The 19,756-nt window shown below is 38.8% G+C and overlaps 1 protein-coding gene across 4 annotated transcripts in view; it reads left to right on the top strand.

Annotated features, from left to right (window-relative positions):
- ITSN2 (intersectin 2) overlaps window positions 1-19,756 on the top strand; it is a 129,860-nt gene that overhangs the window by 77,945 nt on the left and 32,159 nt on the right. For 3 of the 4 annotated variants that reach the window (XM_048845652.2, XM_048845654.2, XM_048845653.2), the window contains 6 exons: window positions 604-668; window positions 1,599-1,765; window positions 2,141-2,186; window positions 2,262-2,383; window positions 3,705-3,801; window positions 4,850-5,041. In XM_048845652.2, the coding sequence (XP_048701609.1) occupies window positions 604-668; window positions 1,599-1,765; window positions 2,141-2,186; window positions 2,262-2,383; window positions 3,705-3,801; window positions 4,850-5,041 (689 nt within the window). Of the gene's footprint in view, window positions 1-603; window positions 669-1,598; window positions 1,766-2,140; window positions 2,187-2,261; window positions 2,384-3,704; window positions 3,802-4,849; window positions 5,042-13,548; window positions 17,814-19,756 lie in introns of those variants that run through there. The other variant, XM_048845657.2, reaches the window with a different exon arrangement.

The following is a 19,756-nucleotide window of genomic DNA, read 5'->3' on the forward strand; positions in this document are numbered from 1 at the left end:
GCTTCTGCCACGGAATGGCTGCTTCATTCCAACCTAGGGATGATTACAGGTTGGTGGTTGAAGTGATCTTTGCACATACATGACTTAAAGTTTTTTGTGATTTTTCTAGAATAAGGCAAATTTTAAATAAATGTCAAGTTGTTACACCTAAAATAAAGATTTTGTATGTCTTGATCACCGCAATTTGTGACTGTTTTCCAAACCCTGTAGCTTAAATTAGGACTCTTCCATATGATTAATTGAAGTCATATTTTTTGCTCTTAGGGTAAACCTTTCTTGATCTCCAATAAATTTTTAATTGTTTAGCTTTTGCTAATAATTAATGTTATTGCAGAATTTCTGATATTCCTTAGTCATGACCTATATAATATTTAGGAGATATTGCAGTAATGTGAGTGACCACTTGCAACAACTTAATTAAAAAATGTAATGGGGACAACAGCATTAGTAATATATACCAATTGAGAATGAAATAATGCTTGGCTGCAATTTTTTTGTCACTCAAAGAATAGGAAAATTACACTGTACTAAATCTTTATCACTAATTGAAGAATGTTTTGTTAAACCAGCCAGACTAAATCACTTGGATTTTTATGTCTGCAGAACCGAAACTATTTATGCAGCTGTAAACAAGAAGCCTAGTACACCATCTTATACAATTGGAGAGGGTAAGCATGCAATTACAATGTCAGTTATGAAATTATAAAACTAATTTCTGTTTAATAGCATGTAAATTAATAATGGATATGCGTAGAATTATATCTTGATCAGGTCTGTGACTGTTATAGAGATCTAATATAGTCACAACTGCTTTTTAGATTCCTAAGTGTATCGGTTTTTTTACTTTTATGTATTTAAGTGGAGAAAGTATAAGTTCAAATGGGAAAAATAATTTGTGAGAAACAATCTCTGAACTTTTTAATTTGATCTGCATTTACCCATTTTCCCACCCTTTCAGACTATATAGAATGCGTGTAGACTCTGCTTAGAAAAGTCAGTTGGGCTTTTGATCTCTACCATGATAATCAGATATTATGCAGTTCACCATCCGTATGGAGTATTTCTTCTTATGGCTTTTCTGAATTTAAATGTTTGTGCTGAAGTGTGGGTCCAAGCTGAAATCTCTCACATATAACAATTCTTAAACTGTGGTCTGTGGACCACTGATCATCCATAGAGCGGTCGCTGTTCACATGGTACTAACTCTCCTCATTTCCATCTGCTAAATCACACATTCAGACACTACAAATATATTACTTTTCCTTGTAAGCAGTTACCTGTGGTTGCTACATTTGTCACAGAAATGTTATGTGCATGCACATCCGAGAGAGAGTCTGCACAATTGCAAATGGGAGGTGAGATGATGGATGCAATTTAAGTGAGAGGGAAGGTTGGTCCATACTATGAAGTTGCTTGAGCAACCCTTATATGAGAGATTTTTAAAATGTGACTAGCATGCCTCTTGTATTTACTGTATTAGGGTTTTGATAAAATTCAATTTAGTTTCAGCTGTAATCAAGAGAGGCCAAACACTTTTTCACTGTAACTAATGCAGTTTCTCTCTCTCTCTCTCTCTCTCTCTTTCTCTCGTTGAACAGAGTATGTTGCACTCTATTCCTATACGAGCTCTGAACCTGGAGATTTGACTTTTGCTGAAGGAGAAGAAATACTAGTCACTCAGAAAGATGGAGAATGGTGGACAGGAAGCATTGCTGACAGAACTGGCATCTTTCCATCAAACTATGTCAAACCTAAGGATCAAGATGTGAGTTTTTGTCTTGGGTTTTGTTACTTAAAGCAAGAAGATTTTATTTTTGTCTGTATAAGTTTACTGTATTTTGCTAGAATTCTGACTTTAAAAAAGCCAACAAGTTACACTGTATGTCTTGTATATAGGTAGTATGTTCACATTCTAAAATTTGGGCATTAAATTGTAGCACTCTGGTGGTGTATCTGGCATAAATGCTTAGGTCAAGAAAGCGATTTGCCTTTTTTCAAACCATTATGCTTTACCTTATGTAAAGGGAAAAAATTCAGAAAAAATGTTATTTGTGGCAAAAGAAGAATATTAAAAAAAGAAAGTTGCGGTAAATTCTGCTGTTAGCACTGCAAATTAAAATCTTGTATCTTTTGATTGTAGGGTTCTGGTACTGCTGGCAGAACTGGGACACTAAATAAGAAACCTGGTGAGTCTGATGTAACTTACAAACCTTTAGCTTATTGTATTTGTTCATTATTCACCAGTCTTTTTTTTATTTCAGAGATTGCCCAGGTGACTACAGCATATGCTGCATCAGGGACAGAACAGCTTAGTCTGGCTCCAGGACAGCTGATACTTATTCTGAAGAAAAACCCTAGTGGATGGTGGCAAGGAGAGTTACAGGTAATTAAAGGAAAAAATAATCTTCACAGAATGAATAATGAGAGCAATTTTTGTGATTTAATTTAAAAAGTGAGAAGCTCTTAAGTTCTTTTTGCTGTATATAAACTGTACTTGAACATCACATAAAACCTATATTGCTGGGCCTGTTTCTGTCACAGAAAATCAGTGTTTGTAACCCTGGCAGAATGTAGGGGTCCAGTATTGGCAATTAATAAAAAGTAATAATTAGTGTCAGAAGAACCACTTAACTAATAAAACAGTGCTAACTTTGTTAAAATATTAAATGGTAACAATCCTCTGATGAAATAGTAGGACCTCTTAAAAGCAGGAGGGAAATTAGTATAGGATATTCTAATTCCTTGCATTCACAGAGCATTTTTCACTCAGAAAGCTCTGAAAGCAAACTTCATAAACTACCTACAGTAGCATTTCAAAAAGCAAAGTATCATTTTAACATCATTTTTACAGGTCTTGGGAGCTATTGGCAATGGAAAAGTTAATATATAATCTGTGCAAGGAAATATATAGGAAATTAGTAGTAGTTTGCATTTTATTAGAAAAGGAGTTTTGGCTGTGTTTCAGGATGGAACCCCAGAGGGAGGAGGAAAGGAGATGAAAACTGAGATGGCTAGTTGTCAGGCCTTGCTTGGTTGAATTTCATATTTTATTGCAGTAACTGAGTATTTTTCCATATTTTGTATTACAATAGCATTGCTTGTACACACTTACGACATGTTGTGAGAAAAGCTGTCAAGATGTAGGAATATTACCTCTTTGAGATTTTCTGCTCATACTATAATCTTTCTGTTTTTTACAGAAAAAGTGAAGGTAAAAAAAAAGTCAAGAATCCACTATACAAGCTTTCTTTTTAGATAACAATCACTCTGTCTTATCTGATAGAAAGTGGTGCTAAATTTATAGGCCAAGATTTTCAAAAGTCGCTAGTGACATCGGATGACTCCATTTTTGAGTGCCCAGTCTGAGACACTTTATAGGGGTTCTACTTTCAGAGGTAAGTGGTCAGCACTTTTTGAAAATTAGGCCCCTGTAAGCTGTCTCAAGTGGAGCATCCAAAATTACTAATCACTTTTGAAAATCTTGACTGTGAACTTTCCACTCAGTCAGTTGAGCAAATTACAGTGCAGCCATACTCAAATATGCTTTTAGTAATAAATGTAAACCAAATTTTGTCTTGTAGATCCATTCAGTGCTTAATAACTTTGTAGGCAGGTTTTTTGTGACGAGAAGCTGTGTGGGTGGGGTGCTCATTACAATCCACTGGTCAGTTGTCTATTTAATTCTAAAACATATTTTTTTATAGGCAAGAGGGAAAAAGAGGCAGAAAGGATGGTTTCCTGCCAATCATGTTAAATTGTTAGGTCCAAGCAGTGAGAGAACTACTCCTGCTGCTCTCTCAGGTAGGAAAATAATCTCATTTATATTAAACTTGGAATAATTGTATGTAATTCTTTCCTTTACACTAAATAACAGTCAGTCTATAGTGTAATAGTCTGATTAATTGCCACCTATTACCCTTGTGATGCAGTCAGTATTGGGGACCATTGTACCAGGCTCTGAACAAACACAGGAGAGGACAGTCTCTGTCCCAAGCAACATACAGTCTGTCAAACAACTTTTTCATCAAAAAACAGTGCTGTCTGTGGCTCCTGTCCTGGAATGCGCCATCTTCTGTTATGGCTTATTGCACTGAGAATACACCCTTTGTTTCTGTCCTACAGACTGTGTCCAAACACATCCTGCTTACACATGGCAGCAAGACTTCTGGGAACTTTGCTGTTATTGACAATACCCCTACAACTGTGTGCTATGCTGCTTCTAAGGGTGGGCAGATGCAGCCTTAACTCCACATGGATTTTTGATTGGCTATGTAGGTCTTGATGAGAACAGCTTTCCCTGGTTCCACTTCCTCAAAGTCTGCAAATACCCTACCTTCTGCTGTGTTTGTACAAGAGTTCCACAGGCATCCATGATCGAAACCTCTCTCTGAGGCTTAGTTTTTTATACATTCTTTGTACACACAGACCTTTTTCTCTCACACAAATATCCACTATAAAATAATTAATCTGTTTCTCTGACAGGGTGGGGAGAAAGATGTTTCACTTATTTTTATGTTTGAATATTTGGAAGGTGAACAGAATCTATGGTTATGGGAACCATCTAACTACCCAAGTAGATAGAATTGTAAAGTTGGGAACTAGAGAGAAAAACTGACCAAAGTTAATTTAATCTATCGCTGACCACATTATTAATAAAAGGGGAAGACAGGGCTGTCAAACTGTACTCCCACGTCAAGATAAAATATTCTGGGGTTGATTTTTTTGGTTTGTCCTTGAAAATGGTTTGTCTCATAGATATTTTCTGTGGGCTTTATGCAGTCTTAACTCTGACTTACCTTATACTAGAAGTTGTGCTAACCCTTGTTGTGAATATTCTTTTTCTTCCTAGTATGTCAAGTAATAGCAATGTATGATTATGCGGCAAACAATGAAGATGAGCTCACTTTCTCCAAGGGGCAGATCATTAATGTACTGAGCAAAGATGATGCAGATTGGTGGCAAGGAGAAATCAGTGGTGTGACAGGTCTCTTTCCTTCAAACTATGTGAAGATGACCACAGACTCTGATCCAAGCCAACAGTGTAAGAAATAATTTTTGAAAGAATTTTGCATTGCATTTCTAAGATTTAACATTCAATTATTGTGTTTAGAACTATTTTGTGCTTAGAACTAGGAGCCGTAGGACTTCTAATGGGTGTGTAAGTACATCAGAACTTCACTCTTCCACTTGACAAATCTACACTAAAATATTGTCACTCCATTTTTTCAGCCAAGGTTTAGTAGCAGCAGTGCTGCTGTGAGGCCCCTAAATAAACATTACACCTGTGATGTATTAACCTTGCTTTTAAATTGTTCACAGTATTTTTTAATTAGCAATGAGTCTCTCAGTCAGTGCAGATGTACTTGTTCTACTGTATTTTATTATTTTTCTTTCTTTGGATTTCTACAAAATACGAAAAACACTTATCATAAGACTTTAGGCAGCTTTGGAATACATTAAAAAGTACATACCAACTTAAAAAAATAAGCACAGCAGCTTCCCCAAACTATAAAAAGGAAAGAAAAAGATCCCCACCCTAACCAGTGAATCCCAGCTTACAATATATCTATCCCAACCCTCAAATCATCCTTGCTTCTTCAAAATCCTGAGAAAGATATGGGCTTTGCAGCACGTCCTCAAGATCAACAAATGTGGGTTATCTGGGGGCAAGCTGGATACTGAATTCTAGTTCAAATTTGTGTCATTAATGTGAAGGATACATGTTACGTTCTCTTTCTAACATACAAGCACTGTGAAAGTTCTGTCTTTGGCCTCTCATTCCAGTGCTAGGTCACTACAGTTTTCACTCCCTCAGCCTTTCATCTTGGGTCAGGGACAGCATGATAAAATCAGTTTTGTCATCTGAACCCAAGGCATTAATGGCTTGGGACAAACCTTAATGGCTTTGTGACGCTTCCCGGGGTACCTTACTATCACTGCCCTTAGCGTGAGGAAGTCTTGCCTGTGTCTGTTGGGGGGTCAGCTCACTAGCTCGACTAGCCATGGGCAACATAAGCACTCCCTCTACATCTTGCAGGCTCTGCTGTTTCTCTGCCAGTTAGCTATTGTTATACTCCCAACCGTCAAGCCTTCCAAGTATCTCCCAGGAATGGGCAGGTCCTGGTCTACTGGACACTCAGTGTTCACAAACTCATTGCTTCCGAGGAAACTGCAAACCCCAGCTCACCAGTTCCCCCTCAGATTACTGCTCCACTGAACACATAGCACTTATACTTGATTTCACTATAAACATATCTAAGTGTATTTAACAAAGCATAAAGATTCAAGTAATAGCAACTAGAAGTATTGAAAATAAACGGTTATATGTAAAACAAAATCATAATGTGCATTTAGAGCCTAGACTTAATTAACAAGGTACTATCATGTCTTGTAGAGTATTGCTCACCCAAAATCCTTGCTGCATTTACAGCCAGAATGGGCTGTGGGTCGTCCGTGTCCGTCCCTCCCCCCCACCCCTGCCTGGTATTAGCTCATCTTAAGTGATCACTCTCCTTACAGTGTGTATGATAACACCCATTGTTTCATGTTCTCTGTGTATATAAATCTCCCCACTGTATTTTCCACTGAATGCATCCGATGAAGTGAGCTGTGGCTCACGAAAGCTTATGCTCAGATAAATGCGTTAGTCTCTAAGGTGCCACAAGTACTCCTTTTCTTTTTGCAAATACAGACTAACACGGCTGCTACTCTGAAACCTTCCATGAGACAGACACTGTCAGCTTGCCTCCTAGGCAAAGGACCTTGTTTGTTTCCTTGTGCCCCCAGATATATCCTTACAATCCCTTGTCGTTAGTCATAAACAAGACACCCCAAGCTGTTTGTTTCATGCTGTGAATTTCCTCGCTTGTAGATTTTGCAATCTCTTCTTTTTCCTTTTGTGCAGTATGCAAGTAGGCTTACAGCGTGAGGCATACAATACACAAATGACAAGACAGTGGGACAGGTATCTGCTGCCTCCTGTCTGAAAGGAACATTTCTGAAGTATGCCACCTCTTGGTGATCTGCCTTAATTCCAGGACCTTAAGAACATAATTTCCCATACAGATACCTAACTCAAATATTATCTGTACATACATTTTGGAATGATTATGATGACCAGTGGGCTACTGGCTCTTGCTAGTGACTTTGCGTGCCACCCTTTGGAGATCTATTATGCAGATATCTGACCAAGAGGATCTCTGTAAAACTCTGTGCAGCCCCCCAGGCCACCTGCTAGTTGGCACCAGGAGGTCCTGTGTCACAGCTTTTAATTTCTCTTTTACATACCAGGCCCTAGCTCTTCAGTTAATTCCATTCTTCTCTTGATCGGGCAGCAGGTGTTGCTGTAAAATGGCAAAAGTAAAGTAAACTTTCTCATAGACTCATAGATATTAAGGTCAGAAGGGACCATTATGATCATCTAGTCTGCCCTTCTGCACAATGCAGGCCACAGAATCTCACCCACCCACTCCTGCAATAAACCTCTCACCTATGTCTGAGCTAATGAAGTCCTCAAATCATGGTTTAAAGACTTCAAGGTGCAGAGAATCCTCCAGCAAGTGACCTGTGCCCCATGCTACAGAGGAAGGCGAAAAACCCCCAGGGCCTCTTCCAATCTGCTCTGGAGGAGAATTCCTTCCCAACAGCAAATATGGCGATCAGCTGAACCCTGAGCATGTGGACAAGATTCACCAGCCAGATACCCAGGACAGAATTCTCTGTAGTAACTCAGATCCCACCCCATCTAACATCCCATCACAGGCCATTGGGCCTATTTACCATGAATAGTTAAAGATCAATTAATTGCCAAAAATCATGTTATCCCATCATACCTATCTCTTCCATAAACTTATCAAGTTTAATCTTGAAGCCAGATAGGTCTTTTGCCCCCCCTGCTTCCCTGAGAAGGCTGTTCCAGAATTTCACTCCTCTGATGGTTCCTCCTTTTGGTTCCTCCTTTGTCTAATTTCAAGTCTAAACTTCCTGATGGCCAGTTTATATCCATTTGTTCTTGTGTCACATTGGTACTGAGTTTAAATAATTCCTCTCCCTCTCTGGTATTTATCCCTCTGATATATTTATAGAGAGCAATCATATCTTCCCTCAGCCATCTTTTGGTTAGGCTAAACAAGCCAAGCCCCTTGAGTGTCCTTTCATAAGACAGGTTTTCCATTCCTCGGATCATCCTAGTAGCCCTTCTCTGTAGCTGTTCCAGTTTGAATTCATCCTTCTTAATCATGGGAGACCAGAATTGCACACAGTATTCCAGATGAGGTCTCACCAGTGCCTTGTATAACAGTACTAACACCTCCTTATCTCTACTGGAAATACCTCACCTTTCCCTTCTGGTGTTGCAAGCACTACCATTTGTAGTTGTCCCAGCATAGAAAAAGCATTCAGAATTCAGAATGGATCTATATCTTAATAGCACATAATATAAATTGATTTAAATAGATACAGGTTCGGCATTAACCTGGTGCTTTGAGAGTTTTTTGTTTGGATACAGACAGAATCCCACCTAATTGCTAAATTACTTTGGGGCATTTGTAAAACCAGAGTCCTGACCACTTGTGACCATTAAAAATTCCGAGGAATATCCCAAAAGGATAGAAATGTTAGCCCAAGTGACCCGATTATGTTTCAGTTTAGATAAATGCTTTTGGCTTACCTGAATTCCATGTCCCTTTCAGCTATGAACTGATCTTTACTTCCCATTCTCTGCAGTGTGTTTTTGTGTTGATATGTACTATTCAACAGTTCCTGTATTTCATTCGAATGGAGGCTGTCCTGTAGTGGTGGGATAGTGGGGTGTATGGGTTTAGGAGGGAAAGGTGTATTTAAAGTACTGGGATTCATGTAGATGAAGCATGAGAAGTAGGTGCAAGATCTTTATGCATGTTATTAATTCCAACAAAAGTAGTCCTGAAATTGGGTCATAATTAGACACATAAGCAGTTCTTATTTACTCATTGCCATGTCGCTAAGTTGGCTTCCTCTCAAATGTGGATCTTGAGTACCAGCATCCCCCACAGAAACAATTGCCAGTTGTGGACAAAATTTTCTTTTGCAAGTGTGTGAATGAGAGAGGGCCTACCAATAGCAGTCAGCAACGTACACTTTCACTAGTGCTTGGTTATTCCAGTTGTCTCTGTCAAGAAGTCTCTGATTTAAGAAGCAATCCTGTTGATGTTTTGAGGTTCAGGAACTTAATCCTGTAAGTGAATGAAGTACATGTTCAGAAATTACAGCCAAAGTCTTTTGCTGCTAAAGTGATTTCATGTGTTTCAGCTGAGTTGGGTACCAGCCACTTGCTGGACCTTATATACCACACAACATAGCCAACTTTGTAGGAGGGGAAAATGCATGAAATTTTTCAGTGGAATATGTGAAGGAAGTAGAACTTCAAAGGGATTTTTAGTAGGAAGCATGAAGGGGCAAATTTAACAAATATTAATGTTATAGCATCATATTTGCTATAAGCTCTCACTTTTGTGGACATAAGTATAGTTGTACTACATCATCCATAATTAAGGCTGCGAGTTTGTCACGGAGGTCACGGATTCCGTAACTTTCCGTGACTTCTTTTAGTGGCCAGTGCATCTGGCCTGGTGGCAGCTCAGGCAGCCCCTGTGCCGGTCGCACCAGCTGCTGCTCGGGCAGTCTCAGGCCACTGTGCCCCACTTCCCTAGCAGCAGCAGCAGCAGGAGTTTGGGTGTGGAAAGGGGCAGGGAGTTGGGGCACGGGATGGGGTGAGGTGGGCTCTGGGCGGCGCTTACCTGGAGGGCTCCCCAGAAGTGATGAAATCCCCCTCGCTTAGCTCCTAAGCATAGGCGTGGCCAGACAGCACTGCGCATTGCCTCTGCCTGCAGGAACCACCCCCGCAGCTCCCGTTGGCCACAGTTCCCGACCAATGGGAGCTGCGAAGCCAGCACTCTGGGTGGAGGCAGTGCACAGAGCTGCCTGGCCATGTCTGCACCTGAGTGAGGGGGATCTTGCCACTTCTGGGGAGGTGCAGAGCCAGGTAGGAAGCCTGTTGGACTTGCCAACCCTCCCCCCCAATACCAGCAGAGGTACCACCCCTCCAGGCATCTGCGGCACCCCTGGGCTGGCGCCCCCCGAAGATTTAGTCAGGGGTGTATAGTAGAAGTCATAGACACATCATGGGCTGTGAATTTTTGTTTACTGCCTGTGACCTATTACTAAAAATACCTGTGACTAAAACGTAGCCTTATCCATAAATCCATATGCTCCATGACTAGGGAGTTTACTTTCAATCTCAGAATTCTTCCCCTATTTGATGGTGCAAAATGTCCAGGCAGGGCAATAGTCACAAGAACACTCCCTGCTTGGATAGCATAAGGAAATAGACCCAACATTGTGCTAATGTCTGAAAAAGAACCAAGTGAAGTGGGAAGGGAAAGGGAAACAGGAAGTAAGGCTTGAGGAGACGTAAAACTTCTTCTAAATTCCTGCTTAGGATGCCCTCTTTATTTTTTTCTATGTTGAGTGGTTGTCTGCAAAGACCCAGATTTCAGTCCCTGGTGTCAAGAATCATATGTCTAAACTTAAGCGTACACATTCCTGATGTGACTGCAAATCATGTGTTTACACATGGTCAGCTCAGCATCTAACTTGCTCTGTGTGCACCTACCAAATATGCCTGCGTACATCAGGTATTGCTTGTGTAACTTAAGTGCACACACACAAGGAGGCATATGTGGAAACCTCATTTGAAAATCCAGCTATTTTTTTTCATGTTAGTGTTATATTTCAATTATATAAAAATTGCATAGAGCTGTACAAAGAAGGGGAATTTTACATCAACCCCCTGATGCCTGTAGTGTGTGATTGGAAGAAGAACCCTACAGGAGGATCTGGATGACCTTGTAAACTGGAGTAATAGGAATAGGATGAAATTTAATAGTGAGAAGTGTAAGGTCATGCATTTAGGGATTAATAACAAGAATTTTAGTTATAAGCTAGGGACGCATCAACTAGAAGTAACGGAGGAGGAAAAGGACCTTGGAGTATTGGTTGATCATAGGATGACTATGAGCTGCCAATGTGATATGGCTGTGAAAAAAGCTAATGTCATCTTGGGATGCATCAGGAGAGGTATTTCCAGTAGGGATAAGGAGGTTTTAGTACCATTATATAAGGCACTGGTGAGACCTCACCTGGAATACTGTGTGCAGTTCTGGTCTCCCATGTTTAAGAAGGATGAATTCAAACTGGAACAGGTACAGAGAAGGGCTACTGGGATGATCCGAGGAATGGAAAACTTGTCTTATGAAAGGAGACTCAGGGAGCTTGGCTTGTTTAGCCTAACTAAAAGAAGGTTGAGGGGAGATATGATTGCTCTCTATAAATATATCAGAGGGATAAATACCAGAGAGGGAGAGGAATTATTTAAACTCAGTACCAATGTGGACACAAGAACAAATGGATATAAACTGGCCACTAGGAAATTTAGATTAGAAATTAGACGAAGGTTTCTAACCATCAGAGGAGTGAAGTTTTGGAATAGCCTTCCGAGGGAAGTAGTGGGGGCAAAAGATCTATCTTGCTTTAAGATTAAACTCGATAAGTTTATGGAGGAGATGGTATGATGGGATAACATGGTTTTGGTAATTAAATATTCATGGTAAATAGGCCCAATGGCCTGTGATGGGTTTTTAGATGGGGTAAGATCCAAGTTACCCGGGAAAGAATTTTCTGTAGTATCTGGCTGATGAATCTTGCCCATATGCTCAGGGTTTAGCTGATCGCCATATTTGGGGTCAGGAAGGAATTTTCCTCCAGGGCAGATTGGAAGGCCCTGGAGGTTTTTCGCCTTCCTCTGTAGCATGGGGCACGGGTCACTTGCTGGAGGATTCTCTGCTCCTTGAGGTCTTCAAACTACAATTTGAGGACTTCAAAGCACAGATATAGGTGTGAGGTCTTTTTTAGGAGTGGTGGGTGAAATTCTGTGGCCTGCATTGTGCAGGAGGTCAGACTAGATGATCATAATGGTCCCTTCTGGCCTAAATATCTATGAATCTATGAATCTATGAACACTGAGGGAGAATTAAAAATTAAGAAAATCACAACAACACTTTAAAATATATATAATTTACCAACTGCATAATTGGTTTTCTTTAAAATAAGCTTCTTGTACTTATTTAAATTGGCTGCAGAAATTAGCATAAGTGTGCTGTAGAAATCAGTGGGAGAGTCTTCCCACAGAATTTGTTTGATGCATTGTGCCCAGGACCTGTTTGGAAATTAAAACCTCAAAGAAGTGAACACAGCTTGAGAAGTCTAGTGTATATTTGTTAAAGACAAATTTAGGAATTGAATTGCCAGCTTAAGTATTGTAACCTGCATGTTTCCTTTCATTTTTCTCCTGGTGTCTGTTATAGTCAGTGGAAAGTGATGATATTTGAAAGTGGGAAAACAAATCTGACACACACAAAGGACATTTTACAGCAGCAGGTGAAGATCCTAGTATATTATCTCCCTCATTTTCAGACTGTGGTCCATGGGCCACCATCCCTAACCAGATCAATTTTTAGTGACCTGCAGAATTAAATGTTTAAGAGCCAAGTTGAGAGCAATTGTGGTGGTGGTAGAGGAGTTCCTTGTGTTGTGACGACATTTTAATAGCCCTCATCCTAATATTTGCACAAAATTGACCTAGATTAGGTGAAGAGTGAATCTTCCTTCAGTAAAGAGAATTTTCATTATGTAGTTAAAATATGTGTATATATAGATATGATTAAAGGAGTATTACAACCCTTTGTTTATGATAATATTTAATGGCATGCTTGTGTGTATTATTCTTACAATAAATAATTCATAATTTTCCCATGGAATCTTAACGTATCAGCTGGGAGTGAGAGTAGTACATGGTTTATGCCCATGAAGTCCTTGGCTTCTAAAATGAGACTTCCAACAATTGTGCAGATTGAAGCGGTACTTTCTGTGACATGAACGTATATTCAGCAGGCAACCAAGTTTCATTTCACATGGGCCACTGACCAGAATCAGCAAGTTAATTTTATTTGTAACCATGTCTTAATCTGAGCAAGTATTTTCCAGAGCATGTAGAAAGTGGAGCAGTAATTTCTTGCTATTAATCTTGTAGGTGAAATCCTGGCTTCCTCGAAGTCAGTGGGAGTTTTGCCATTGACTTCATTGAAGCCCGGATTTCACCCATTTTGCTTTAGGTTCACATATCTTAATTAGTAATACACCTTTAAATCTTTCATGAGAAAGGGTTTTGGGGGGTTTTTGTGAATGAATTAGCTGCGGTGTATTGGTGAGCATCTGTGATGGTTGGTTGATGTTAAAATTATTTTTAGGCACAAATAATTGCTTGTGTATGCTTACAAAATATAGAATTGAAAGAATAGAAAGGTATGACGTTTTATTTTAGGAAAGTTGAATGTTAGTCATTCCTTTCTAACCTTTCAGTGTTGTTCTGTCTTCTTTTGTCCTTAGTACTCATGTTTCACTCTTCAGATTTGTGTTTGTGTTCATTTTATCCTTCATTTTTTTTTTTTTTAGGACCCAATGTTGTCTTCCAGTGTGAAAGCACCTCAGAGACCCACTATCCAAGTTTGACTATAGCGTGGAGGCAGGGTGGACAGCCCTGCTCAAATATCTGACACAATCCATTTGCTTCGTTTGAATGTTAGATCCACACGAGAATTAATTTTTTGTGTTTTATAATCTACTGTTACAATTAATTTGTAAAACCAGAAAGGATAGTGGGTCTTTGTGTGGCTTTCACTGCTGTCCACTCTGGTTTCCTCTAGTGTTTTTTTCCTTTTCTTATTGATAATCATAGATCATTAGCATGCATATCAAGGTATCCCTTGCATGGTGGGATTTCAGACACACAAAGACCCACTATTTGCACAAGTTAGCTGAGCTGTTTTATATGGGCAGATGTCTTCTTGTAATGTTATAACCTGTGCATACTTTGCAGAATTGAAATGTTTGCTGATTACTGATCTGATAGACTTAGTTTAATCCTGTGCACAGTGAGCTTTTTAAATTGGCAACATATATGATTCATCCAAAAAATAAAACCTGGCCTACCTTTCTACATTACAGAGTGCCACTGTGACTACAAGTATGCCATGTAGTTTAGGTTTTAGATCATAGAACTGTTTTGTCTGATTCAGTCCAGCCTTCCAAATGGCCTTTTTGTGAGGAGAGGAGTTTAGAGGTGGAATGGAGGATGCTTTCATTTCATTTTCTTCTCTCATCTCATCACAGTAGCACTATGGGGCATTTTCTCTCAAGGCAAAGGCAAACTAGGCTAATATAATTTGTGGGCTGGCCTGCAAGTTACTTTGGGTGGATGTGTCCTATCCCTTGGCCACCACCTTCCCTCAAACATTTTACCATTGTAACACACTTGTCGTCAGTTTTGGTGAACAGCATCATCTAATCTTACTACAATTGGTACCATGCTGCCTCTGTGCTGTCAGACTCACCAATCTGTCCTCATTTTCTTTTCTTTTCTTTTTTTTTAAATTAAGAGTTCTGGTACAGGACTGAATGGTTCTGAAGACTGATAATTGGCTAGAGAGTCTTTCATCTCTAGGACACCAGGTCATATCTGGCCCAGGTCAATAGTGAATGAAAGTCTTTGGCATCTGAAAGCTGTTCTTCTTCCTATTACAAAATGAATTGGTGGTCTCAGTCAAGTTCCTCCTATACAAGTGTCCACAATAATATATGCCACCACCAGAAAAGACACTAGTAGACACGCTTGTTAGCTGAAAGAGGAAGGCCAAGGATTTAAATGGGCTTGGAAACTGAACCATCCGCTCTCCTGGTTCAGAGGTAGCTTTTCCAGTTCAGGGTTTGAGGGGCAGAGTGTTACAGGTAAACTTGTACTGCCCATGCTGTCTCTGTTATGTGGATAAAATCAGGACTTCTGTCTCCAGGGCTATACATCTTGCATCTTTTAGCAGCCCTAAATTATTTTAAAAGGGAAAAAAAGCTAGTAAGTAGATTTCTTTTAGTTGCTTTTACAATGAAGGGGTCTATTTGATGGCAGACCATACATCTAATAAAACAGTTCTGTGATCCATACAACGCAAAGAGAATTTCTAGTAGATGCAGTATTAAATTCAGTTTGCTTCCTGAATTTGGGATTGAAATAACAAACATGTGGATTATGCAATCTGAAATTGTTTACAAACTACTGTAAGTTTACAATATATATGAATGTTGTGAGGTACTATCCGGAAAAAGTGTTAATACAATTACAGAGATTTAAAAGCCTTCTTCCAAAAGTTCTATAAAAGGAGTGAAATATTATGTATTTAATATACTTTATCAAGTAATGTATATGTGTCCCTTAGGTCAGAGATATATATTTTGTGCAATACAAATTACAGTAAGGTGCCTACATCAAACTATAAATGGATTTTTATTCCAGTTGTATTTTATCTCAATTAATATTCTGTTCTTGAATAAATTAACTTTAATTAGAGGCAAAGAATCTGCTAATTAATTGCTCAAATAGCAATGTTCTAGCTGACTTAATGTCTTTTTCATGTTGAAATTAGATTTTTAGCTGAGGCTGTTTCTATTAAAATGTGCTAATTGCCCTGTATTGCCTTCTCTTAATTTTCTGATTTTGCAGATCTGTTTAATACAGGCAGAAATGTGCTGCTATGGTACAACAGTCATATCAAATTGTTACTTATTGTAGGCCAATATCTGGGTGTCTTTGGGACCCATTCGCTTTTAAAAATTCGAAATTCAAGGCACTATTAACCCAGAGAGTTTGGGCCAGATATAACTCTCTAATAGCCAATAAAATTGTTGCCTTGATTGCCAAGTTACTAAAAGACCCCAGTAAATAAATAAATAAAGTCATGCCCTGTCTAGTATGTGCTGGGAAATAATATTATGGTATTTTTCAGCAATAAATAATGCTTTACCCACGTATACACAACTGCAGTTGAATATTAGGGATAGCATTCTATATCTGTATGGTTTGACCCATGTAAATCCATAGCTGGAAATAAGCATTCACAATTAAAACACAAACAGCTGCGTTCAGTTTGAATTTACAGGTGCTAGAACTGAGTTCAGAGGCATGCTGCCATGGGCTTTCTCTGTTGTAATTAAATGTTGTAGTGTTATTTGAAAGCCAAGGTGGGTGAGGTAATATCTTTTGTTGGACCAACTTCTGTTGGTGAGAGAAACAATCTTTTCAGCCAGAAAGAGCTCAAAAGCTTACCTCTCTCACAAACAGAAAGAAGTTGGTCCAATAAAATATTACCTCTTCCACCTTGTCTCTCTAATATCCTGGGACTGACACAGCTAAAACTGCACTGCGTAGAGCAGTGTTATTTGAGCATCATCTATGAGCTCTGCACTGTAAAAAATGGAAAAGGCCACAGTCCCTCCCTCACAGTGTTTATCTTCTACATCAGACAGATTTTTCAGGTTTCAGAGTAACAGCCGTGTTAGTCTGTATTCGCAAAAAGAAAAGGAGTACTTGTGGCACCTTAGAGACTAACCAATTTATTTGAGCATGAGCTTTCGTGAGCTTGAGCTGTAGCTCACGAAAGCTCATGCTCAAATAAATTGGTTAGTCTCTAAGGTGCCACAAGTACTCCTTTTCATTTTTCAGGTTAGACATGATGCACCAGATAACTATGTGGTCTGGTCACATAATGGTACAGAAGGATTTTTTTAATACACATTTTAGATTACGGATAAGAAGAGGCTGTGCAGAATACTTATTTTAAGGCAAGATTTTAAAGAACCCTGCTGTATCAATACAGGTATATCGATGGGAGCAGCTTAGTCTAAACAGATTTTAGCTTTAAAAGTGAATTTCCTTGCTCATGTGGGTTTAATTTCGATGCTTACAACTGTGTTAGCATCTCAGTGACTACATTGACCCAGTCTCTCAGGCACATCCTTGGAGAGACATGTAGGTTCAGCCACCGTTCTAGCCATTTAAGAAAATTAGTTGTAAAGGGTCCAGTCCCTCCTGTCACAAAGGAGTATGGCATGATGTGGAGCCCTACAAGGGTGGTATGGGAATTGGGGAGACTCCTCTAGTGAATTAGAAGGGGCAGAAACAGAAATATTATTGTACCTGCACAGTAGCTGATATTTCAAATTCTGTAAGAGTCTAGTTTGCAAATGTTACTTTCAAAGCTAAGTTCCTTATCTTGCAGTCAGATCTAGACAGGTCAATCCCCTGCACTCTCACAGCCCAGGATAGATCCAGTTGCAGGCACAGATGTATGAATAGTTAATGCTTGTGAAGCACTTTGAAGGCATACGTAGCACTATATAAATGCTAAGTATCAATAGCTTTTTATTACTTGTAGGAGCATAAAAAGGTAGAAGTTCCATTTGTAAAAAGTTCTGCATTCTAATAATAATTGAAATTGCCCCTATTAATGTGTGAATAATTACCCTGAGCCCAAGGCTTTGTTCACCAAAGTGGATCTCAGAGTGACTTTTTCAGTGAGGTTGTAAACTCTTGTAAATAGGCGTCTGTTATAGGAATGCTGACAGACCCTTGCCCATGGTGGTGCTGACTGCTGCTATCGCATAATGACACTTTAATGTAATGGAACTATTAAACTGTTACATAATGGTGTGTGTTGCCTTGAAATATCTTTTGTTGTTCTTTTCAAGCTGTAGTATTAATGGTTGGGGATACATGTTAAGATCATGCAAATGCAGGATATGCTTGGCATGAGAAAACTGTTCATCTTTGTTTTTAAAAAACCTGTAAGATAACTATGCAAATGTATTTTATTAAAGGGACACATAAAAGATGTAGATTGTGTGTGTTGTTTTTTGTTTAAATAGCCTAGTAAAAAATTCTTTTAATTAGTTGACATGGCTTAGCAATTTTTTTTTGTCATGTGGAAAACTAAATCCTATCCTGCTTCTGTTTAAAGTGCAGGGGAGTATATTGAAAGTTTTGATCAGAGAGGGTTGGATTTAAAATTGCCACAGAGTTTTCTGCTATGGGCCTGATTCCCTCTCCCCCTCAACCCACATTTATTCATGTGAGTAAACTTTACTTGTTACAAGTAGTCAAGAGACTTCACATTACTCAAATGATTAGATCATGTGGCAATGGATGATTAAGCTTATTTGAAATTTACATAGTACAGGCTAGCACGGATTGAAAAATGAAAAAATTTCTGATGCAGTGGCTCTGGCTCATATGCTACATTAACATCAAGCTCATACTTAACTTTTAAAATTACAATTGTAATGGTATACTATCTCAGCAAATCAAAAAACTTAAGATGAGGGAAAGTCAAGTAACTGTTCATACTATCCTGCAGTCCTCCTTTGCCAGGGTGGACCTGGAAATAAGGAATCAGTGTAGTAAATGCATATTTATAAAAGGCTGGATTCTGCTCCTTTTACTCACATTTAGCATCTTAATCTTTGAGTAACTCTCATTGTGGGGGTGAACCAGTTATCCGCATTGGTGTGCTCTATGCAAACAGGCCTTCAGGAAAGCACTTACGCACATGCTTGAGTCTTGTTGCCTTTTTCCAAGATGGAAGTGGCCCATGCTCTTGTTTTTAATATTTTCTTTACTAGACTGTATTCAGAGTTCCACTCACTCTTCATCCAATTTGGGGAGATGAAAAAATCATTTAATCCTACCCGAACATCTCTGAAATTGCTTCAAAAATGGCTTGTGAATCTAATTACTTGCCCAGAATTTTGAAAATGTTGTTTAAGCAAAACAGATATGCATCAGGAGCACAACAAATTTTTGACCATCTGGCATTAAGTAAATAACATTAATATACAATCATATTTAAAACTCAGAGGTGAAATATATGGAGATAGATCAAAAGTTAGAGATGGGCAAGACTTATATGATCCAGTCCATCTCCATTCAAGTGCAGGATTATTCTCTACAAAGTGCCGTTCTTCCCTTTGAAATTGTTGCTGCCAACTTCAAAAATTCAGTTATTTGAAATATACTTTTACTCCTTCAATTGTCAGATCTATGGCAGAATAGATGACTTTTTGACTGGGAAACTTACCGTGTAGTCTTAAAGACAGGATTAGTTGTGGTGTTAGCAGAGGACAGTATTTCTTGTAGAAGTGCATTTGAGGAAGGGAGATAGTTGGAGGACGAGGAATCGTTTTAAAACCTATTTATAAACTTTCAAATTTGTTTTACTCTGGTGTCCTTGTCTTTGTTTAATCTGTCATGGGATGCACTAGCTATGCGATATCTGCCCAACAGTCTGATCATTGTAAAACAAACTTCATTAGAAAATTCCAGTATAATAAGATTTTGATCTCTCTTGACTCAAGATTCACTGATTTGTGAAGTGGATATTTACTGAGGCAAAGTATGAACAGTGACAAATCTTAATGTTCGTATTAACAGAAATCAGTATCTACTTATTGTTTCCTTCATAAGTTGATCTATTATGGCTACGAATTTTAAAAGGATGAATTAACTTTCCAAAGGGGAGATGAAGTTACAGCCCAGAATAAAGCTGTTGCTCACCTCTCAACCAATCAAGATTGTCATCTTTTGTATCTGTCAGTCTAGCAATTAGTGTCTGCTGTCTGATTAGCTCATCAGAGGTGAATTATTGTCACTGAGTCTTAATGCAGCTAACTGACCCAGACCTCAGAATTTGAGGTAAATAATGGAAATCTAACTAGTTATGTGATTTTTAATTCATGTGTTAGAAGTTTTATCTTGTATTCAACAATTTGTCACTTCCTG

The sequence above is a fragment of the Caretta caretta genome, chromosome 3 (assembly GCF_965140235.1).
Source record: "Caretta caretta isolate rCarCar2 chromosome 3, rCarCar1.hap1, whole genome shotgun sequence".
Taxonomy (NCBI): domain Eukaryota; kingdom Metazoa; phylum Chordata; order Testudines; family Cheloniidae; genus Caretta; species Caretta caretta.